We start from the raw sequence: 24,788 nt of genomic DNA on the forward strand, positions 1-24,788 counted from the left end.
AGGCCCCGCCCCCCCGCGCCGCGAGAGCCGCTGGGCGGCGGGAGGGCGCGCGCGCGCGGCGCGGCTTGGAGCCCCACGTGACATGGAGGAGGCGGGGACGGGAAGGGAAAGGTCAGCGGCGACGCCGGCGGCGGGGGGAGCGGAAGGTCAGGGCGGCGCGGAGCGGAAGTGGGAGCCGGAGCCTCGTCCGCCATTGTGGGGAAGCGGAGCCCAGAGCAAGGGGGGGGAAGCGGCGCTGCGTCCGGCCGGCCGGCTCCTTCCAGCGGGAACCCGATCGGCGGCGGCAGCGAGCCCAGGCGGCGGCGGCGACGACAATCAGGCGGCGGTGGAGAGGAGGCGGCGGAGGCGAGCGAGCGGCCCCGGCGTGCGGAATCACTCGAGGCCCAGGCGGAGCGGAGCGAGGGGATCGCGGCTCCCCGTGAAGAATGTCAGCCACCAGCGTCGACCAGGTACCGCCCGCGGGGCGGGGGGGGGGGCGGCCGCCCGCTCTCCCCTCTTCCCAGCCCCGTCGTTACCCGCGGCGGGGGAGGGCGGCGGCGGGGCGGCCACCTGCACCTTCCCTCGCCGCCGGGGCGGCGCGGTTCGCGGCCTCCTCCTTCCCTCCTTCCTTCCCTCCGTCCTTCCCTCCCCGCCGCCATGGGGAGCGGCTGTCCATCGCAGCCGGGATGGCGGGCCTCTTTCCCGGCCCGGCCGCCCCTATTTATAACCGCTGATCCGCGCCGGAGCCGCTCCGCCTCCCCGCCCGCCCGCAGCGCCCGCCGCCGCTCAGCCCCGAGCGCTGCCGGCCCGGCCCCCGCCCGCGGCCCCCTTTGTGTGTGACCTACTCGGGAGCCGGCCCTGCCCGGCCAGGCCCCCGGGCTCCCGGTTCTTCGCTCCGGGAGCGCCGTAGAGCCGGGCTCCCCGCGGCGCGTAGCGTCGGCTCCTCTCGTTGCGCACCCCAAACTCCCCCAGGCCCCCCGTTACCGCATCCTTTCTCTTCCTGCCTTTCGCTCCCCTCGCCCACCTTTCTCCCTTCGGGCCTCTGACTTCTCCTTTTCCCTCGACCTTCGCTTCTTCCAGTAGTTCTCAGTTTTTCTCTTTGCACTGTGCAGCACTTTTTTAAACTTGGTCCTTCACGGAGCTTAGAATTTGTTATTTTTTTGCCTCTGCTGGTCTCTCTTTCTGGCTGGAAGCTATTCTGTCTTGATCTCTGCTTCGTCCGTGGGTTTCTGCCACTCCCCAAAAGTTTTAGCCCTGCAGTCTCTTCTCTCCTTTTATTTTCTCTCTTTGGCTTTAATGTTCTGTTTCTTTTGTCTGTGTGCATGCTCTCCAGTTTCCTTTAAGCATTTATTTCTAGCTAAGTGATCTCTTAGCTTTTCATTGTTCTGTCTTTCATGAAGGCTGCTTCTTCCCAACTTTTTCTAGTTCTGTGTCTCTCGTTGGCCTTTGCATGCCTTTGTGTCTGGATTAGATTCATCCCAAAAGATGAGGTGGTTGGGGTTTTTCAAGTTACAGAGATTTTTCTTGTATTGGGAGAGGGCAGTGTCTACCCAGTGCACCTCTAGATGAAGCAGTGTTGAACAGTTTTATGGTAACTGAGACAAATGCTCATGAAAGTAACTTGGAGGTGGTTACCTCCTAAACTTTCAAACCTCTGAATACTGAGTTCTTCAGGACTAAAAATTGTTAAGAGAATGATGGAGCCTGGAGACCCACTCCTGCTTAGTTGAAAGTAATATGAGAAGGTGAATTAGACTGTCGTGGACTAGGATTTGTTTTTTGAAATTAGTTTATCTTGCTGTAGAGGAATTAAGGATACTGTAACTTGTAATGTTACATTGATTCTTAGTGCATGACAGATTAACAGTGTTTTGTAATGACTAATCCTAAAAATAAAAATCCTCTTTAAGGAATTATTTCCTTGTGTGAAAGCTTTGTACAGACTGTTTAATTTCCTAGGTGAGGAATGCACAACTTGAAGTTCAGAATATGATACAACTCTATATTCCTTTGTATATCTAAAAAGCAAGGCATTTGTATGCTATTCTCTGATCAGTACCTGTCAGTCAATTTAAAAGATGACATATCATAATGAAATTTGGGTATTGGCAGTAATCTTAAGGTACTAACCTTTTTTTAATTCTGTGTTATTTTTGTTTATTGCTAGTATTTTTTTCAGGCCCTGGGGCAATTAAAATTCACTTGTTCAGCTTCTCAGCACCATTTAGTCTTCACATGCTGTTAAGTCCTAGATGATTTCAATATTTTTAGTAAATTCTATCAGGGTTTGATTTTGTAGTATTTTATAATGTTATTTTAAGTAATGTCACATCATTTTTGTAGGAGCATGGATTAGTAATATTTTGAAGTGATCTTTAAGTTGAAAAGGGCAGAATTGGCAAATAAATAGAATTACAGTGAAATTGATATTAGAGGATTCTAACTGACCTTGTTTTGCTTCCCCCCCCCCCCCCCCCCTTCCCTATATACAGAGACCTAAAGGACAGGGAAATAAAGGTAAGTTGACCTTGTATTTCTGTAAAAATCTGTAATATTGCTTTTATGGAGGATAATGTCTGACAATCATAGCAAGAGGTTGTAGCTATAGGAAGTCTTTTATTTCAGAGCAGGATGACAGTAAATTGTGTGCCAGAATATTACTTCCCAGCACTTTTACTGTGGCACAGCAGTACATCGGTTTACAGTGTGTTATTTTGCAAAAGATTAATGTCAGAAGTCAGACAGTTAAATAGTTATTTCTTTTTTTCTGCCTTTGTGATATGTCTGTATAATCTCTTCTTAACAGTACACCTTGGGCCTTTCTGTGTAGTGAGTAGAATCATCAGGAAGAATCTTCTGAGCAGCTTCCTTAGTTTGCTAGACAGCATCCATGTGACTAGTTACTCATATCTATGAGCAGAAAACATCACCTTCCTTATTCTCAGAATTTTTGTAGTCATGCTTCATTTTAGCACCAGTAACTGATCTTTTGTCTGTGTTTGTAGGCCTTCTGCTTTTCTGCTTTTTTCATGTTTCTGTCGTGGTCTTAGTTTTTAAATACCATACTCAGTGGGATTTCTTTCCCACAGAAGGAAGGAACTACTAACTACTTAATATTCTGCTCTCTAAAATTCTTGGCAAGTCAGTTGTAAACAACATTTCAGATTATATCTTGCATATTTTGTCTGGAATTTGTTTTCTCACTAATATTCTATTTGGAATTTCTTTCCGCCTAAACAGTCCACTTTGTGCCTATTTAATTCTTAGCTGCTCAGCAAACTGAGCTATAGAATAGCATGCACATAGCTACCTCTGTTAATATGCTTATTATACTTATGCAGATAAGAAACTTTTTTTTTGAGCTTGGGTACTCTCTGCCCCTCTTAGTTCATTATCTGAACTAATTTAATTGTTCTCTGTGAGCTGTCATTTAATGTTATCCACAGCATACTTATTCTATTATTCTGTCTATGTGCAGATTATCTGCTTCTTGTTACGTGTATTGCTTGTGAGATCTGGTTCACAGATCTCATTGAGGCTTGTTCTTTTTAATTTCTCTGCCTTCAGAGAAAAATGAACATGTTTACTTCCTCAGGTGTTCTTAGTTTGGTTGTTCTTGAATGCTTGTTCTCTCGTATTTTTTTTTTTCCCAAAGTGCACTTATTAACTACTTAATGTTTTTGAAATAGTTTGTGGTTATAACCTTCCACGTTGCCCTTAAATGAGAAGAAAAGTCAGACTTGTTGTAGCAAGTAGTTTGTGGCTTCACAATCTTTGAATTATTGTTTCTCAGTTTTACTGAGGTTAATTAGGTCCATCTGTCAGACTCACACAGGTAGCTTTTGAACTGTACTCTATATATGTGAATTGGACTGGACTTATTAGGCATTTCTATTTGGGTGGTATGTTGCAGTGTGTGAAAATGCACTAGTCAGCTTTACTTTGGCTTATTTATGTTAGCATATTTTTGTGTTCTATAATTTGTCACTGCTGTGGAATGTTTGAATCAAAACACATCTCTGCTTGCTATGTAAGGAAGAGATTTTTGCATTTCTGAACTTGGATTTTTTAATGGAGTGCATCCTTTTAAATAATGAATACTCATGATTCTCTTGGTGAGACTATGACCTAAGTGAAAACTATAGTGAAACAGAGCAATTGATCTCTGTTCTGTTAAATTATTTGGTACGATACCTGCTTAGTGAAACTAAGTTATGACTTCGCATTAGATTAGAGGTGTAGGAGATTGTGCTAACATTTTCACTGTAGCACAAGTTGTTGACTTTTGGCTAGAGGCTTTTTCAAGTGGTTGAATTCAGTTGGTGTCAGCAGTCCGTGCTGACCACGTTAGACCACAGTCTTTCAGTTGTTGTGATAGGTTTCAGCTTAGAGGAGCTTTGAGGGAAGATTTGATACTGAGTTAACAGACCAATCTGAAACCGGTTCTGTACATAAGAGTAGTAATGTTAAGGAGGATGGCAGAAGCTGTCCACATGTCTGGTAGAACATATGAAAGAATGAGTGAGCAGTAAAAGGGGTGTATACATATTTCATACTGAAATGAAAAATATTAGACCTGCAAATGATATTGGTAGGTAGCTGATTTTTATTGTCTAGTAAAATGCCTTGGATGCTTTAAACTAAGTGATCATAAACTGGTATACTGTGCTGTTTCCTTCAGCCACAATTTGTGGGACTGAAGTTCTAGTATGTAGAACAGTACTGTCTATCTCTTGTGTCAGATATTTGTGTTGGTATTTCGGAGACTTGAATGAGTAAATCATCCTGTCATAAAACTTTACTTATTCTAGTTGTCAACTACTGTACAGTTGACGTAAAACATCAGAACTGACATCCATCAGATTATGACTTATAGGGGCGTGAAGAAAAAAGGCATTCCTGGAACTCCTTTATGTTTTCCCCCCCTTTTGTTTATTATGCCAGTGTATCAAATCTGTCATAGGAAGGTGCTGACTTATTTTTACACTTGTGCGTGTAACAATTTTTTGTTTTGTAGGAAGCTAAAATGTAATTATTAGATTTAAAACAAGAATGAAATATTTCATGTTTCTTTTATTGTTTATTCTTCACATTAAGGTGTGATGACTTATGAAAAAGTTATTCTTGCACCTTTGGCTATCATTTTTTGTGAGTGGTTATTCCAAGGATAGTAGCAGCTAAAAGAATATTTATTAGCTTTAAATTGCTCTATTTGATGAGTTGCTTCTTCCCAATACCTAATTACACTGTATGCTTTCACAGTGTTTGCAGAAACATACGGTATTTTTAGCATCATATTGATACAGATATTTTTAGTATCTGTAGATTAATTTCAGTTAGTATTCTTCATCACTGCCCTGTTCAGTTGGAACACTTAACATGAGATTTTTGGAATGAGGCATTCATTTGCTCATGTTAAATGTCTGTGCGGGCTACATTCTTCACTATTAACACATTATGTAAACTTAGAATGAAAAGCTAAAGAAACATGTTTGTAGTGATGCTATTTCACTGGGAAATGTATATATTTCACCAGCAAAAACATCACTGTAGAAATATTTTGTGTCACTGACTTTAATATCTTGGTACAGAATGAATAAGAAAGAAAATACATTTACAAGAATATTTTATGTTAGTTGTAATGTTAGACCAAAAATAATTCTGTCTTCAGTGACCTTTAGATACCTGTGGAACAATAAGCTCAGCAGATGCACATTTTATGAAGATTAGCTGTCAGTATGAGGAGATTAATTTTGATGGGATACTAGTTTTGATATACATCTGTTTATTCCTTTACTTGTGGTTGCATACTTTTAAGAAACTTGTATGCTGCTGCCCATGTTTTTCATTATAATAGAATTGTGTTTGAGAGTTGTGCTGTCTGTTCTGTTTGGTTAAGTCTGAGCAGTGGACATGACATAGACAAAATGTTTTGAGCTTCATCCTGTGTGTAACTGAGCCAAATATAAAGAGGAATTCCAGCTCATTAATATGTTACCATTGTGTGTAAATTCAGGATGATACATGACCTGAAACTCTATTTATGGGGTAAAAGAACTCCCAACATCTAATGTTTAATTTAAAAGTGGTGTTTAATTAGGAATATTGTTCTATCCACTTGTAAACTGCATTGTGCTCAGCATTGCTAGTCATATTTGACTGTTGCTAGTATAGAAATGCAGTGTGACAGTTTGAAATAACTGAAGTGTCGGGTGTTCTTTTAAAACTTCAAGAAGGTATTCAAAACACAGATTGCTTTCTTCCCAGATAATTGCTTTGAAAAAACCTTCTGTGTTAAATTATGAATTTTTTACCTTTTTTTTTCTTACTGCTCTCTGAAGTTAATAAAATTTTCCAGGATTTTGATTATTCTTTGTGATTATATCTATTACTTTGTCATTTCTTTCAGCTAGTTTCATTCACTGAAGGCAGTTTTGTTTTAGGGATGTTGAAGTCAATGTGAAAAAAAAATTCAAGCACCACTTGGCTTACAATGTGAATTTTGGGTGGCAACCCTCCTCCCCCAGTGAAGCAAGAAAAAACCCCTGACTCTTGAACACTAATTTCAGCAAAGCTGAATATTTAATTATGTGGCTGTATATGCTTTTCAGAAGCTTTTGCTAAAAGAGGGAAACTATAAAATTGGCTCCTAACTCAGTTTAAGTTTCAGAAGATCTGCTGTTTTGTTGTAACTTCTGCAGTCGTGGTTTTTCAATGCATCTTACTGATCATCCTGAGACTTTCTTTTTTCCCCCCACTGAACATATTTGACAAAAAAAAAAAAAAGTTGCATTTGGATAACCAGTAAATTTATTTTTGAGAACAGATATTCATCTTCAGGTTGTGTAATTGAAAGAGCTGGTTTAAGTTCCTGCTCTGCTTTGCACCATGGGAAACAGTGGAACTTAGCAGAAATTTGTGCAGTGTGGCTTTGTTTGAATAGTAGCCTGAGGGATGGTAGAGAGACTCTTCAAGTAATTTGGGCAGCTGGAGAATCCCAGGTAGGTGTAATGCCTTAGATGAAATGAAAGGTAGTAGGAGACCAAGAAGAGCAGGTAGGAAGAGATTCCAGCATATAGTGACATATGTGTTGGGAAAGGCTTGTAATCACCTTTTATTTCTGTCTTGCTTTGTCACCTCAGATCTTCAGAGATGTCACTAATGCAGTACAGTTATGTAGGAAATACAGGATTAAATAGCTGAATAGTAGTGTCCTTCATGGTTGTCTTGGTGGGTAACTGCCTTTCCTCCTGGCAGGAGAAAGCTGTATGTTGCAACTTTTCCCTGAACCTATTGAATATGTCTATAGATCGGGTTGGTCTGCACATTTGCACTTGGTCTGGTACTTCCGGAAATGCTGGATTTACTACCTGTGCAAATAAGGTGTGCCTGCAGTTCTTCATCCACATGTCTGTGGATCTCAGGAAAGAGTAGTCAGGAGTAGGCTGTTCTAGCTGCCATCTTTGCAGACCTCTCCTGAGATCTGATCCTCATGATCGGTAGAATGAGCTATTTTGTTTAAATTGGAATGGTACTTTACAATATGTATTTCAATGTACATGTGATTTAGAAGTGTTACCTAGATTGAAAGTGCAGCATAGATTTTCTAGAAACTATTCTAATACAGATTTATTTTTAGTTTCAGTACAAAACGGTTCGATTCATCAAAAGGATGCAGTAAATGATGATGATTTTGAGCCATATCTAAGTAGTCAGACAAATCAGGTAAGTGAACATTGATTAGTACCTTGAAGTTAACTGACATTTAGCTGACTTCCAGACTTAATTTTTGGCTGATTTGCCTGAATATATATAGAAATATAATTTTGTCATATTTTGTCTTATCATATGATACCTTAATCGGATGAAGTATTCTTAAAAATTTTGGAAAAGCTTCAGTTAAAAAGCATGCTTTCACGTCTCTTGTTCTTGAGCTTCTGCTCTAGGTTCAGAAGGATGCAGTTACATGAAACTTGAGCTAAAAAACAAACCCCAAACCCTTACTTTTAAAACAAAATCATAATTTTGAATGCAGTCCAAAACAACAGTTTTATTGGCTCTGAGAATATATTAACTGCTTGGATATGGTTTCCTTTAAAGGTGGTAGAAGTAGCTCGCAGCTGATGGCATAATAGATGGAAGCTTAGCATCACTACAGCTTGGTACAGCTCTTCTGCCAAGAAGCTAATGGCTTGACTTCTAGAGCTGTGAATTGCCTCTGTAGTTGAGAGTTAATGAGTTATGTTAAGTTTGTAAACTGGAGTGATCTTGAGAGAGAGAGAGTGCAAGTTATTAAAAGACTAAGCATTTCTGCTTGCCTTCTTTTTTTTTTTTCCCAGTAATACAGCATTAAGGAAGCATCAGCTAGAGGATGATATGTGCAATTTTTTCTACAAAAAAACCAGCAGAAATCATATGGGGGTAGTCCTTCAAATGTCTCAAGAAATAAATTGTGTGATTTCCCAGGAGTCTTGTCTGGAGTAGTACTGATTTAACGGCCGTTCTCCATAGCATGGATATGTTACCTCTTTTTTTGTGGCTACTCCTGAAACAAACAGGCATCCTTGCATCCATTTCACTCTAATATTCTGTTGGAGTCTTCAATTAGAAGTGAGAAATATGACAAAATCTAAGCATACCACAACTTTAAGTCATAGTTGCAGCTATTTTTCTTGATTTATAAAGGTACAGTTATGACTTGTTTTAGAGCAGCTTATAATTTTCTTTATACTGTTGGCATGGAGGCATTTTAAACCTAGCTTAGTAGCTAAAAAATGAGGATAATGTTCCAGAGCAAAAGGGGGCCCTTTAATGTTTTGAGAAGGTCTCTTGAAGAAATGGCCTTATCCGACAGATACCTCACTCATCTTTTATGTTGTGAGGAATGGTGGAATTTACAAATGCATTCATATAACCCTTAAAAATGTTTTGGATTGTATTACAGTTTTTTTTTCCCCTTGAGCATAATTATCAATATTGCTGATTTTTAAAATTTTATTTTCTTGCAGAGTAACAGCTATCCACCAATGTCAGACCCATATATGCCTAGCTATTATGCTCCATCCATTGGATTTCCATACTCTTTAGGTGAAGCAGCATGGTCAACTGCAGGTGACCCTCCAATGCCATATTTGACAACTTATGGACAGATGAGCAATGGTGAACACCATTACATACCTGATGGTGTATTTAGTCAACCCGGAGCATTAGGAAATACCCCTCCATTTCTTGGGCAGCATGGATTTAATTTTTTTCCTGGGAATGCAGACTTCTCTACGTGGGGGACAAGTGGATCTCAGGGACAATCAACACAAAGCTCTGCTTACAGCAGCAGCTATGGCTATCCGCCTAGTTCTCTTGGGAGAGCCATAGCAGATGGACAGGCTGGATTTGGCAGTGATACTCTGAGCAAGGTGCCTGGGATTAGCAGCATTGAACAAGGCATGACTGGACTGAAAATTGGTGGAGATATGACGGCTGCTGTAACAAAAACTGTAGGTTCAGCTCTGAGCAGTACAGGTATGACAAGCATTGCAGCTAACAGCGTGCCCCCAGTTAGCAGTTCAGCACCTAAACCAACCTCATGGGCTGCAATTGCAAGGAAACCTGCTAAACCTCAGCCGAAACTCAAGCCTAAAGGTAATGTGGGCATTGGGGGCCCTGCTGTACCGCCACCACCTATAAAACACAACATGAATATTGGAACTTGGGATGACAAAGGGTCAGTGGTAAAAGCACCCCCAGCTCAACCAGTACTGCCTCCTCAGACTATAATCCAGCAGCCTCAGCCATTAATTCAGCCACCACCACTGGTGCAAAGCCAACTGCCTCAACAGCAGCCTCAGCCACAGCAACCACAACAGCAACAAGGACCTCAGCAGCAGGCCCAGCCTCACCAGTTGCAGCAGCAACAGCTGCAAAACCGCTGGGTAGCTCCTCGTAATAGGGGTGTGGGCTTTAGCCAGAACAATGGAGCTGGTAGTGAGAACTTTGGTTTAGGTGTTGTATCCGTCAGCTCCTCACCTTCTGGTGTGGAAGTGCACCCAGTGCTGGAGAAACTAAAGGCCATAAACAACTACAATCCCAAAGACTTCGATTGGAATCTGAAGAATGGACGTGTGTTTATAATCAAAAGTTATTCAGAGGACGATATTCATCGCTCCATTAAGTACTCTATCTGGTGTAGTACTGAGCATGGGAATAAGCGCTTGGATGCTGCTTACCGGTCCCTGAATGGAAAAGGCCCGCTCTATTTACTCTTCAGTGTGAATGGCAGTGGACACTTTTGCGGAGTGGCTGAGATGAAGTCTGTTGTGGACTACAATGCATATGCTGGTGTCTGGTCTCAGGATAAGTGGAAGGGGAAGTTTGATGTCAAATGGATCTTTGTCAAAGACGTTCCCAATAACCAACTGCGACATATTCGCTTGGAAAACAATGACAACAAACCAGTTACCAATTCAAGGGACACTCAAGAGGTACCCCTAGAAAAAGCCAAGCAAGTGCTTAAAATAATTGCTACTTTCAAGCATACCACCTCAATCTTTGATGACTTTGCACATTATGAGAAGCGTCAAGAGGAGGAGGAAGCCATGCGTAGGGTAAGAAATCAGTGCGTTACAGTAGCTCTCTTTTTTCTGTTTTCAGAAGCCTTGTTTTTCATTCATCTGGAATTTCTGTCTGCAAGTGTTAAATCAGGAAGTGGTATTTCTTATTCAAAGTGTCTACTTGATATAACTGGCTCTTAATGTAAAAATTTAAGTTCCTGTGACTTGTTTATTAGTACAGACATCTGTTTAATCACAATACGAAGGTAGGCCTGAATAAGCAGACATCCGACACGTTCTACTTCTTCAATGCAAATGAAAACTGAATTGTGTCCATTATGCATAACTTAATTCTTCTTGCTTAGATTTTTACAGTTTCTGGATGTCACAAAAAGGACCAGAAATTAGAGAAGACGCGTACTTTATTTAACATAGCATTTCATTTCAAATTCTGCTTTAATTAAATGTTAACCACATGATTAGTGTGAAAAGGAGGTTTTCTCCTTGATTCAGTTTCTCTTTTGTGGAACTGTGAAAAACAGAAGTGATACAGTGATGACTTGAATAGTGTCGAAATAATTTTTTGACCTTTCTGATAGTGCATTTCCTAAAAAAAGTAATTTGTAGTTCATTTCTGTAAGGAAGAGAAAATGTGGTAACTCTGTAGAGAAATTTGTAGTTTTGGAGGAATTTCAGGAAACCAGACAAGGGAAAAGCACTTAATTCAAGCAGTTTTATAGTACTTGTTTACTTTGTCTTGTGTACCCTCCCTAATCATAACACTTGTGCTCACCATCGGCTACAATATTTACTTTTCCTATATTTACTTGCTTTCCAGATTTGCCAGTAATTGTAAATGTATGATTTTGTCTCATGGTTAAAAACATTTCGGGAGCTGTTTTTACCAGTTAGATGATATGCAGGTATTCAAAAAAAAGAGTTGCCATCAGTACGGTTTGTTGCTAAGGATCTCTGTTCATCATGTCACACCACTCACTGAATAAAAACCCCCAAAATTTTAGGGTTTGTGCTAAGGGCCTTGAGATATATGAAGTGGAGAATTTGTTCACTTGAAGCCAACACAAAAAGAAGCTATGAAGCAGGTGAAATGTTTACTTCTCTTAGATTTCTAGTACTATGGTGGTTTCACCCCTGTTGTAGATTCCATTCTTCAACAAGTGTGTCGCATCTCCTGTAGAACAGTGTCAGGCATACCCCAAACCAATTTTGTAGTTCTATTGCACGACTCTGCAATAAATTGTTATGTTGAAAGTTTTCTGTTGTTGGGAGGCTAGATGAATATCCCAATTGTGTATGTAATGCCTTTTGGATTTTTTTTCCTAAAAAGAAAATGGATTGTGTCCTAAATGAGTATCATTAACTTTCATGGTATCTTGATGGGTTGATGGACTACTTTCTTAACTAGTATTAAATGTAAGGGAATGACTTTGACTTTTTCAGGCTTTGGTACCACTTCATCAAGTGCAGAACCACCAGCCAGTTAAGGGAGGTGACTGTCCCACTCTACCCTGTGCTAGTGAAGCTTCACCTCAACTCCTGTGTGCAGTTTTCAGTGCTGCAATATAAGAAAGACATAAAGCTGTTAGAGAGCATCCAGAAGGGCCACAAAGATGGTGAAGGGTCTGGAGGGGAAGCTATGTGAGAAGAACCTGTGGACACTTTATTTGTTCAGCTTGGAGGAGATTGAGGGTGAGACCTTATTGTGGTCTCATGAGGGAAAGTGGAGAGGCAGGCACTGATTTCGTCACTCTTTGACCAGTGACAGGTTTTGAGGGAATGGCCTGAAGCTGTCTCAGGGAAGACGTAGATCAGATAGAAGAAAAGAGGGTGGTTGAACACTGGAACAGGCTCCCCAGGGAAGTGGTCGCAGCTCCAAGCCTGACAGAGTTCAAGAAGTGTTTGATCAGTACTCTCAGGTATTGTTTTTCAGTACTCTCAGGTTCTGTTCTTGGACACAGAGCCAGGAGTTGGACTTTGATGATCCTCATGGGCCCTTTCCAGACATTCTGATTCTGTGATTTGTTGTAATTTTGTAATGTTTCAGGTGGACTAAGATTAGATTGTGTCTCTGTAGCCTTCACGCTCCAGTATTTTCGAAATTTTCAAAATTTTGAGATATTTCACAAATAACTGGTTTGCTTCAAAAATACCTCCTTTTTTGAAAAAAAAAAAAAATTCACAAACAAGTCATAATTGAGACATGTCCTATCAACTCAGGAAGATTGTTTTATTTGTGGTCTTGTTCCCTCAGTAGTAGGTAAAAGCCACAAAATGTAATGAAGACGAGGAATGTAGATTAGTGGAAGTGTTTCTATGTGTGCTAAACTTAAAATTCAAAGTACTGAGTTTAGCATTTAGTAGGTCTTGAACTACATAACTGTGATGATGGGTATTTGAGTAATAAAGTAACATTGCTATTTGAATAATACTTTCAGAGAAACCTACAGTATCTGTATGACTCAAGTACTGACCTCTTTGTTTCTTATTAAATAGTTACCTTTCCCAACACTGAGAGAAAACATACATGGCAAGATACTTGCAGTAGTGGCCATTGGCTCTTTTACGGCATTGTACAAATTGGTCTTAAAACCAATTATCAAAAATTGCTGTAGAACTGTGTAGGTTAGTAGTGAGGTTTTCTCTTTGTAGATGGATTTGAGGTGTGCCTTCAGCAAATGAATATAGACTTAAAATATAGGGAGTTCACATTAAACTAATGACATCTACTGAGAGTTTATCTTTAGCATTCTCTTATGATTGAATGTTGATTTTAAATCTGTGTTTTTTCTTTTATCACACAGTCTACAAGCAGTCTGTCTTTAAATTGTAAACATACCATTGTTAACTCTTATGATTCACGTCTGTAAATGCACCAATTAGTATTGTAAGCTTTGGTTTATGATTAATTGAATAACTCTTTATTACCTAGTGCCAGCTAAGTTTTTATGGAGCTATATTTAAATATGTGCACTTTCTACTGCCTGTAGAACTGTGTAAATTAAGTTCCTGTTTATTTTCTTTGGTGGCTGTGGCAATCACTTTTTCCCAGTGTTTTGGTCATGAAAAATATGCTTATAGCTGTTAATAAAATATTAAGTGCATCAGGCAGCAGTAGTCCCTTCCATGTTCCTTGAAATTCAGTTAATATTTTGTTATTGCATAGGTGGTTACAAACTTTCATACAGCCAGCAATCTAAATATTGTAAACAGCAAATGATTTAGGGATTTAATTTACTTCATAACTGTTCATCATTACAGCTAATTTATCTTAAAATAATTGGTTGTAAAAGTTTAATCTTAACAACTCAGGGGGATCAATAATTCATTTCCACTATGGCCTAGCAGTATTTTTTTTTTTATAAAAATATGGCAGTATACTTCTGAAAGTACAAGGAATAGTCTCTGATAAACATGAAACTTCAGTAACTTTGCCAGTTTTGATAAAGGTAACTTGAAAATGACAAAGAAGAGTCTCTTTAAGCATAAATACTAGAACTGTAGTGTCTACACCACTGTTTGATGTAACCCTGGTGTGGGTAAGGTATCTACAGCTGGGCTTGTGCAGTAATCATTCCCTTTCTCTTACAGCTCAGGTTCCAGACTCCTATTTTAAACATACAAGTGGTGTGATCTTTTACCAAAGGATCAGAGAAATGAGCGATGCTTGTCATGAGTTCTGTCAGACATACATTGAAGTGGTCTGGAATTCCATTTGTCCTTAGTTAACTGCTGCTTTGTGGTGTAAATGTGCAACTTGTATGCATATTATTTAAAAAGATGTTTGATTGCCTTTCAGCAGAAAGCTGTAATATCTAAATGAATGAAACAGAAATCTGAAAATATGCCTTTTAAGATGACATAATTACATTTTAGAAAATAAAAGGTATTGAAAATAAAGAAAAACATCTGTAGTAGAAGCTTTACATCTGATCTTCAGTAAGTATATGGGTGAAAATAAAATGTGGCTCTGCATTTAAAAATGCAGTTGTTGGCAGATTACGACTTCCTTGCCCTCAGATGGTGGCTTATTACCCGTTGTCCTAGGACTTATTTTGGTACTTTTTGATGGAGAATTCTACTTTTGTAGCATACAGTGGGAAAAAGGGCCATGGTTTCATGTAATTGTGGAGTGCTTTAGATGGTTTTCGTAGTGCAATAGTCCAGAACAGTAATTGATTTTTATTCATGAAGTAAGATAGAAGAATTTAGTATATATTTGTGTTTATCGAATTTGCATTTGGCATTTTTTTACTTTTTGGGAAGCCTTTAAATGGCAGATGAATAAGTATTTAAAATTTTAGCTTTCTTCTGTTTTATTACATATCTTGTAATAGGAATGCTGACATTGCTAGAACTTCTTGACTCTCAAAAGGAATAATTTTTTTCCCCTTCATTCTGATACTAATGTAACTTTTGTTTCTCTGATGATTGGGTCATTATCAGTCTGCACTGTTACGTAGTGTAACTCCTTTCCTTTCTAGGACATTGCTGACCTTGTGATTGATTTGATATTTCTTAAAAATATCTTGAAGGGAGAAATCATCCATTAAGAGTGAACTGTAGCTGATAATTCCTCCTTTTAACCCCCAACCATCAATTACTGTATTATAATGTAAAAGTCAGATATAGATCCATTGACAGATTTTCAGTTAAGGAAAACAGGTGATTGTCAAAAATTTTTAATGCAGTTAATGATACTTGTACTAAACAACTTCTAAAAGTTTGTGTATTTACATCTGAAAGAGGTTTATGTAATAAACATGAAACTATTTAAAAGAGGGTTATGTAATTAATATCTTCTGAGAAACATGTTCATTTCCTGTATTCTTTTGATGAAGTTTCAAGGGACATTATTTTTCAATTTCCTTGAACCTCATATTTATCAGGAGTATAATCTTCATAATTGGAAGTGAGAAAGTAGAAACAGGAAACACTTTTTTTCCCTCCCTTGATAGTTGTGAGATGACTATGTACCACTGGTCATGGGAGAAGACTATTTGGAGCTAGAATAATTTTGAGCATTCTGCTCCAGAATTTCCTTGCCATGATGGTGTGCTTATTTGCTGTGTCTTCATTTGCTTTTGCATCTTTAGTCTTTTGGAAAAACTTAAAAGTGACCTTCATGTTCTTAGGTTACAGACACAGGGATTTCAAATGTGCCTGTTTTCTGTGCATTTGGTAGAGTCAATTGTTTCTGTTCCAAGGTATAGTTTAGAATTCCTTAGAGGATGGGGATAGATGTTATGCTGTGATCTCTTAAAGAGTGAGAGAAGTGAGAGATGTAAGAGTTTGAGCACTGATATTGCCTGTGTTTCTCTAATGATGATGCAAGAGGGAAAGTGCAATATTGGACTGTTGAATAAAAGAGGTGGAAAGTAATTAAACTCACAGGCAGTCTTAGTTCATAGCAACACTTGAACAGATCTTGTCATGTGTTTGTTTGTTTGTTGGAAATCCCTACCTGAAAATCAAGCCTACAAAGTCCTTTTTACAGGGTGGATTCAACTTCTCTTGCTCTCGGAGTGGAAAGACCAGTTTCTCCTGTAAAATAGGGACCCCTATTGGAAAAGCTAGGAATATCAACCAAATGGTTTACTTCAAAGCCTAAGAGGCCAGTCACTTTTTTGGAATCTAATACTTTATGTTCTTAAATATCAAGGCAGCTACCTAAGACAAGACTTCAAACTTGAATTGAGCTGGATCTGTGACAGATGTACCTTTTCTAAATGCTATGTCTTTTAAGTTGTGATTTTTAAAGCAAAGGAGAAATCCTATCTCTTGTTCCAGAGCAGAAGCAGAATCTTAAGTATACACTGATAGCTGTAAAAATTCATGAGGCAGCCTTCTGCTTCCTGCTACATCTCCTCAGATTTCAATGCTCTATTAACAATAAATTGTCTAGAACAGTGATGCTTTTCCTGCAGTTTGCAGGGAAGAAATATGCCTGCATATTGCAAAGAAGTCCCAGCCCATCTGACTCTTCACAGCCTTGCTTCATTGATTCATAGTGCAGATGGGCTAGCTAGCAGAAACTCATTGGAGATTCCTGGAAGTGGTTTTCTGGAAAAAAATGGGACTTTAAAACATAGAAATCTTGCATGTCTGTTGAAGCTGTTCCTGTAGATTCGATTGAACTAGGATTTTTTGTTTTATATCAAAACCAACTTGCTTAAAACTTCATATTCATATTCATCTAGATGAAATGAAACATTACAAAACGTAGCAGATGATAGGTTTTTCGAGCCCAGTTCTTTGTGAATTTTTCAGAGGTTTGGTAGTGTAGTTAATATTGATGAATGATTGTTGTTTTGCTCTGTTGTAGTCAGTAAATTTCCAAGTTCACTGCATTTTCATATAAATAGGAAACCAAGATAAAGTAAGTTCATTTTTCCTCATGGTAGGTTTGAATTTGAGTTACACCTATTCAAAGAGTATGAGTAGTGAGGCTTAAAGAAAAACTGCCTGAGAAATTCTTCCTCAGTGCATTTTGTAAGCCCTGCAGTGAATGTTATTTCCCTTCCAAGGCTACCATAAATTCCTTAGCAGAGCAATTAAATAATGTGTTCTTGTTGCCCATGGGCATCTGAGAGCAGCTAACCCAAGTGTCAGAGTCATCTTTCTGCTTCTCTTGCTGGGACAGAGGTCATCACTAAATGCAATTTGTATAGATTAGGTAAGAAGCTGTCACTTGTCAGTCTTCAAAAACCAATGTTATACTCTGAGCATTGTTAACAAATAATAGTGAGGATCTGGAGGCATGTTTTTGCTTTTGATCATTTGCTGAAATGGCTGTCTTGTAGATAATTAAAGTCTGATATTTCAGTGTATAATGATGTACGGCGCTGAAGCAAAACATTTGCTACTTGTAGTTAGAATTGGCTGATCTGTCACTGAAAGTACCTGCCTGGGAAGACAAGACTGGAAGGGCTTTTCTGGCTCATGGAGTTCAAAGCTTGGTTTCTGCAGAGCCTTTCCTTGTTGTGTGTTATCATTTAGTGTCTTCAAGTAGTTGGGTTTCTTTCTCCACCTCTGCCTTTTGAATGGTTGTACAGTGTGGAATTTCAGATGGGGATTAACTTCTTACTGCCTTTATCATTACCATAATAAAATAATAGTCTGTTCATGTTCTACTAATAGTGCATGAGTTTGATAAAATTTAAATTTATTTACCATTTTCGGTAATTTTTTCACATTTTTTCCTATAATAGGAAAATATGCTTACAAGTATGTTTCAGTGATGAAGTAAAATGCCATCAAAACTAGTAGGAAGAATAAATAAATTAGAAGTCTAGGTCTTCTGGCTTTTGCAGTTTCTTAATATTTATGTGCTTGAGAACCTTTATATACTATCTGTAGTTCAGCTGATCTGCAGCAACAGGGTCTCAGATGAGTATTAATTCTCAAAGCTTACTGGGAGAAGGAGCTGTTCTGAAGTTGTAAAACCTTATTTGACTTTGTGTGTTAACTTTGATTTTTAATTTGTGCCTTGTGGTTTTCATGTTGGGTCAAGGAATAGAAGAAAATTAGTGTCTAGGGAGGGAATGGCATCTGCACAGGAAAAATTTGTAGGTTCATTTAAGACTTCTAGAGACTCTTCTCATCTATTCCTTCTCTCCCTTCTTCCCAGAAGTGCATCTCAGAGAAATCTATTTAAATATATTTATCTGTTTCTGAGGTAGTTTCTGTGTTGAGATGTGCCCTCTTAATTTGGAGTTCAAGAGTGAGAAGTTAAAAAGGACCAATTTTTTTACACAACTTTAAAGTTTCAGTAATCTAATTTACGTTAACAGCCATTCATATAAACGGAGGAAACATTTTCTGGAATTTTTCATTTTTCTAGTTGTCTGTTTTTCATTGTGGTTCTCAAGCACTAAGGCCAATGCTTATGCTGTCCTAGCTTTAATGGTACACTGGAGTGAAATAAATTGCAGATTATGGCTGATGCCATTAGTAAATAAGATTTCATGAGCTTTGCTGTGGCTTCTTTTTGCCACCTCTACAGCTGCCTGCTCTGCCTCTGCCAGGTGTTTCTGCCCACGCAGCACAGTTGGCAGAGCAGATGAATGCCTGTGCCTCACTTCACAGAATGCAGTCTGACATGTTAGCTTACATTGCAGATGAGCCGGGCTTCTAAGTTGAAGATTAGATCACAGTTTGCAGTAAAGCAGCTTCTGAAGCTGTTGTTAGAATGCTCCCTCTTGGGAGAGGGGCACAGTAGACAGCTCCAGGCATGAACACTTTAAACATTGCCGTAAGAGGCAGAGGTTTGGCAAAATTCTACTTCTTTTTTTTTTTTTTTTTTTCAATTATAGCTGATAGTGCTGATAGTGTGGGAACTCTGCAATTGGCCTGTGTAAGTTTGCAACCCTGGACAGCTTCCAAATGGACACCTTGAAATGCTTGCATTTGCAACTACTGTAAAAATCAGCCAAAGTCATTCTTTCAGATCTGCCTTTCCTGACCTTGAGCTTCAGTTTGTGGGACCTTGGGAAAAAAATACAGCCAAAGACTGTAGTAGCTTCTTGTTAGGCTACATTTGCATTTACATGTAGACTACTTTCATTTACCTTCTTTGTGGCAAAGAAATCCCAAAGTCAGGGTTGTGTGCATCTCAGTAGCTTCTTTCAAATCAGATCAGGAAATGTTTTTGTTGCTTTGAATTCTGAAATTTTGTTAGCACAGAGATTTCATTATATTGGAGGATAAATTATATTGCAGCTACTTCTCAGCATGGGATCATTCAATTAATGCTCTGAATTCAGGCAGCTAAAATTTGGAAATAACTCAGCTTTGCAGTTCAGACCCAGCTAATTTCATAGTTTTATTTGTACTAGATTGATGCACATTTCTAAGGCCGAAGCAGTTTTTAGATTCACCTTTACTTGGTTTGTGCAGAAAGTTATTTGCATGTGTGAAATGTGCTTGGCATATGGTCTGCAGCTGACAGTACCTTTAACCCAACAATATGTTCCCATATCGTCCTGATTTGAATGGTACTTAATTTCCATGTCCTGTTCATAAACTCCCCCTAGAGCTGGGTAGTCTGACCATGGTGAGTTGACCTTTGGCGGGGAACTTAAATATACAGGAGAAAGTTTTCATCCAAGAGCATTGCAAGAGATGTGACAAAAGTTTTGCTTATCTGAATATAAGAAATTAAATTAATTGGTTAAAAGAGAACTGGTTATGCTGGAACCTTCTACTCTGGTGCTGGAAACCTTCTGGAGGTAAATTCTTCTGATAGTTTGTCTATAACCACAAAAAAACCCCCAAAACAACCAACAAACTCAAAAATCAAAACACCCAAAATCCTCAGGAAAGCTACTTTTTGAAATAGGAAAAGACAGTGGTCCAGGAGTGTGATCTGACTTGGAGTTGGGGAGGAGTTTGGTTTTGAGTTGAATATCACTGCCTGTGTTTTGAGTAAATCAAGTCTTCTTTCTCCCCGTTTTGCAGTACAGAGTGCCAAATGTCACTGATACCAGTATTTGAAGAATGTACTGTTCACTTGCATTGAAAAATGTCATGCTTATATGTCTGCTTAAAGTATTTAAATATAAATGTAGTAATATGTAATTTTGAGACTACAGGAAAGATGTGCTGATGTTATGAAGACTTTTTCCTCTGTAGAATTCAAAGCGGATGTAAAATTTGCAATACCTCCTTTGTTTCATCAAGTGGAAGAAGGTAGTCAGGGTATCATTCCTTTCCTACTTTGAATTTTTAGGAACTTAAATACATTTTGAGTTGGGAGCTTCACAAAGCATAATGTTGGTCAGTTTTATAGTACAGCAGTTTGAAATGCAGAGTGTCTTTCTAGACGGCCTGAGTCAGTGCTTATATATGTAATACTTGCAAATGAATAGGAACTGATGATTTTAGTTGTATACAGGTTGTATTTAAAATTGCTATATATTTGAACATTACAGTTTCATAGGCTCCTACCGCAGGAGTGTTTTTCAACACTTTGTGTAGTTCTTGCTACTGAAGTCTGCTAATATTAGAGGAATAATCTGAGATGTGCCTTAGCAGGCTATTTTTGCATGCCTTACATGCATAGTGAGGCATGAGGCCAGTCATCATCTGTTTTCAGCCAAGAGTGCATTGTTATCAGCTTGTGTTAATGACTGATACTATCAATCTTAAAAAGCAGTATCTTACTATGAAAATACTAATTATGTATTTTTAAACTAGAAAAAATAATTTTCTAGCTGAATAGTGCAAGTATTGCTTTCACTTTAAATATACTGAAATTCTGCTCTAGCTAATATCCAGTCATAGACACACAGCTGCTGGGACCATGAGCTGCTCATTGTGACCAAGACTGGGCTTTATTGTTTTGGTTTTCATCTTGGAGCAACTTGGAGATCTGCCTTGGAAAGGACTAGATCACCAGTAATAAGCTGTATAAGTGTTACATACCTTCTTCTTTCAATAGACTGTCTTTTTGGAAGAATCTATGTGGTGTCATACGCTCATTTGCAATTTTCTTAAATAGCTTCTAGCATAATAAAGCTTCAGTGTGGTTTTCAAATTGCTGTTCAAATGCCTTCTGGGTTATTTTGTTTTCTCTGCTATGTTATTGTTCCATTTATAATATGCAATATTAATAAAAATATGGAGAGGTATTTTATACTTTTTATTCTCTTTTAATGGGAATGGGAACCTACCTCTCTTCCATGCAGGTATTTGTATATTTCCTTAATGTGCTCAGTTGTACATATAAAGAAAGGTGTTATGGAAAATGCTATTGAAAGATAAGGTCTTAGTTTTTTACACTGACTGGTGTCATTTTACAGGCTAGAAGATGTATTATGAAGGCAATAATATGTACTTGGTTGATATTTTTATTTTTTTCCTGGAGGTAGTCATAGCGCCGAAGTGTATGTTTATGTTGAACTAAGTAAAGAAAATGGAGGATGATGATAAAGCACTCAAAGTGTCATTTATTGTTAAACCTGTACTACAGAATACAGATTTGTTAGTCCCTGATAGTTACAGTGCCATTAGTATTTTAGCTCTAAATGCCAAATGTGGCATCTCCTAGTGCTGTGAGGTCTGTCTAGTTAATATGGTCCTCTCTGTGGCTCAGGCTCACATTGAAGTGAGGTTTCTTTGTAGCTGTTCCTATTTCACTGACTTTGTTATTGAAAGTAATTTCTGAAAAAGGCATGCATGGCCTTCTTAAAAAATATATTTTTTTTTTCTTGCCACTTGAGCATTTGTATGGAGGATGAGGTGTTGGGCCAACTAGTTACTTTACCTTTTGATCTTAAGGACTTTTTATTATATGGGGCTTTGACAGAGATACTGTAAGTGAATTAAAACTGACATTGAGTCCTTTTTTTGATAGCAGCTTTTTGGAACATGTTTGCCTTTTAGTTTGACATACACTTCTGTGTTTTTCTTTAAGACGTTGACTTAAATTGTATGATTTCATATTCCTGGAAATAATTGAAGCTTTTTCCTTGGAAGCATGTTGCCTGGTTTAGCTAAATTGAAAGCAATGAAAATGCTGTAATAAAAGAAAAGGAGATAATATTGATCTGTGTGTATTAACATGACTGTTCTTTTTTCTTTTTGTTTTTTTTTTCAGGAGAGAAATAGAAACAAACAATAACTATATGGAGATGTCCTGCTAGAATACAACACTAATGATGTAGACTCTGGAAATGCCTAATATGTCTAAGAAGACGTTATTAAAGCTTTTTTCTGCTTAAGGTGACATCTTTGAACACTTTAACACGAAATTGACTCTTCTTGTAATGGTTCTCATCAGTGCATCTGCCCTTATACTCTCTCACCAAACACACTTGAGAACTGTACCTTCGTCAAGCACTTTCTGTCCTGAAGCTTTTACCAGTATCTGCTGTCTTTTGTATTTATGCATCCTAGCTAAGGCACAGGAGACCGAACGAATGCAAGGATTCATTAACTCTTTGAATTTGTTAAATACTAACATTTAACCATTAGAAGTGGTTCAATGATGTGAGATTCACATTGCTTCAACTTAATTTTTTCTTTGTTGTAGTTTTTTTAATTGTCAGTTTTTAGCTATTCAACAGATTAAAAGCAAATCATGCCATATTTAGTCCTGGAGTAAAACTCAAGTCTAAATGTTCATGTGAAAATTATTGTAGTAATCTTTTAATATGGCAAAGCAACTTTAAGCTGCAGTTTAGCCAAATGAATCGTAACATGAAATTATAATAGAATGACATTTCCCTTGTTTCAAACTGTTTGGTGTAAGAGAATATTAATATGCAGCTTGGTGGACACCACCAGTTAATGCACATTTCTTTATTTTTTTTCTGTAACATGTATACTGAAAAAAGTGCATTTGTCTGAGGAACTGTTTGTTTGCTACCACTCAATGAATCTCAGTTTTGAGTAAATGTACCTCAGTCTAAATCAGACTTTTTATGACCTTTATAACTACATTTAAAATAATCTTTAATTCCTATTTCTGGGTGTTTGCAAGCCTGACAGATTGCTATCATGAAAGTGAAAATTTACTCCTCTAGGTGATTCACTAGCTAAATAAACATAATTCTTGTTTAGCAAGCATATACTGTTTCTCAAATTTTTTTGTTTCATTGTGCCAACGTCGAGGTATTTTTCACCCCGTTTAAAATATTTTGAGAAAAATCTTTGGTCCATGGAGTTGACATGTTGATAACCATGTTAAGATGATTTTTGTTAGAACCATGCAACAAGAGTTTTAGAATACATATGAAATGGGCCAATTCTATACTAATTTTTAACCCCTAAAGAGTGTATCTTCTGTTTCAATCAGTATAGCAACACATTCTGTCTGCTGGAAGAGAATATTGAAAAACTGTTAAGAGGGTGTATTGACTGTACAAATTGCTGAACAACCTGTACCAAACTCCAGGGATAGCTTTCCCTTTTTAGAGCAGCGATGTAGAAGTCAGATATCTTATAGCTTAAAATAGCAGTAGCACATATTATTTGAACGTGTTTCATGTCTTACTGTCCAACACAGATGTTTATATTGTGTTTCAAGTCCTTCATCTACAGATTTTGGCAGTCAAAGTTCCGGAGCTTAAGTAGCAAAGGTTTGTCTTTAAAACAGATGATTTTGCTGACTTTTGCTGTCTCTCTTCTTAAGCCCTTTGTACTCTTACAGTCATGCAAACACAAGAAGTTAAGTGCACACTTCTTGCTCATTATTTTACATATTGTTAGAGACTGCAGAGTAGCAGATACGAATCTTGATTTTTTACTGCCAGTTATCTGGAAGCTCGAAAGGGAGGCTACTCCTGTATTTTGGAGTAAAGAAGCAATGTCACTTAAATGTTAGTTGTGTCATAAATAGCAAGTGGGATAAGGGAGGGATAAGCAAAGTGCATATTGTAAGAGGAGACTAGGAGACAAAGGTTTCAAGCCCAATCCCTATGAAATTTGGCTTCAGCCCAAAAATTACTGCTTCCATGTGTATCTGTTTCTTGCTAACAGGTTTTATAGCTATTTCCCTCTGTGGGCTAATTTATTCCAGCTGTCATTGATCAGCTGAAGTGGCAAAGGTCCATGTAGTGAGTCCAAAGGATGTAGTTCGTCTGTGATCCCTCAAGGTATCAGCATGTTTATGCTTCTTTGTTACAAAATTCTTATAAAAATTCCCAGAAGTTCCCAGTTACCAGAAAGCTAATGTTGGAGTCAAGCATTCAGGAACTGATTGCATGTGCAACCCTAGTTTGCTTTCACTGCAGTATTCATATTTTTGCAGGCTTTGTTAATATTTCCTGCCTTACCCTATGCCTTTTTTATTCTAATAGCATGAACACTGCTCTTGTATTAAATCAAGTTTAGCATCAAGTGGGTTCATCACTCTGTTGCAGGCTTTGAAAGCTGGAAAGATGAGACAGGATTGTGAGAGAAGGAGGTGATCACATTTAGAGCTGTGACAGTTCTTACACTGTTTCAGGATTGTTAGCAAATCTACAAATAGAAGAGTTTGATTGCTGGTGGTGTTAGTCATGTTGCGACCGATTTGCTGACTGCTGAGAGTTTAGTATGTGCAGCTGAAATGAAAAGGAATTCTATGTGCATATAAAGTACTGTAAAAATAGTATATAACATTGTAAAATCAGCTGTGGAGTGCTGTATTAGTTAATGGACATGTGAAGCTTCTAATCTTCAGCTTCCTTATGCACAAGTTCTTTTCCTCCAGAAAGAAAAGGAATGGTGCTTATTATCTCAAATAAATGTAGAAATGCC

The 24,788-nt window shown here is 38.3% G+C and overlaps 1 protein-coding gene across 1 annotated transcript; it reads left to right on the forward strand.

Annotated features, from left to right (window-relative positions):
* On the forward strand, positions 1 to 24,788 carry YTHDF3 (YTH N6-methyladenosine RNA binding protein F3). The gene is made up of 5 exons (XM_053948044.1): positions 1 to 449; positions 2,472 to 2,496; positions 7,619 to 7,704; positions 8,988 to 10,580; positions 22,144 to 24,788. The coding sequence occupies exons 1-5, from the start codon at positions 426 to 428 to the stop codon at positions 22,165 to 22,167; spliced, it is 1,752 nt and encodes a 583-aa protein (XP_053804019.1). The 5' UTR covers positions 1 to 425; the 3' UTR covers positions 22,168 to 24,788.

Source organism: Vidua chalybeata, chromosome 1 (assembly GCF_026979565.1).
Source record: "Vidua chalybeata isolate OUT-0048 chromosome 1, bVidCha1 merged haplotype, whole genome shotgun sequence".
NCBI classification, from domain to species: domain Eukaryota; kingdom Metazoa; phylum Chordata; class Aves; order Passeriformes; family Viduidae; genus Vidua; species Vidua chalybeata.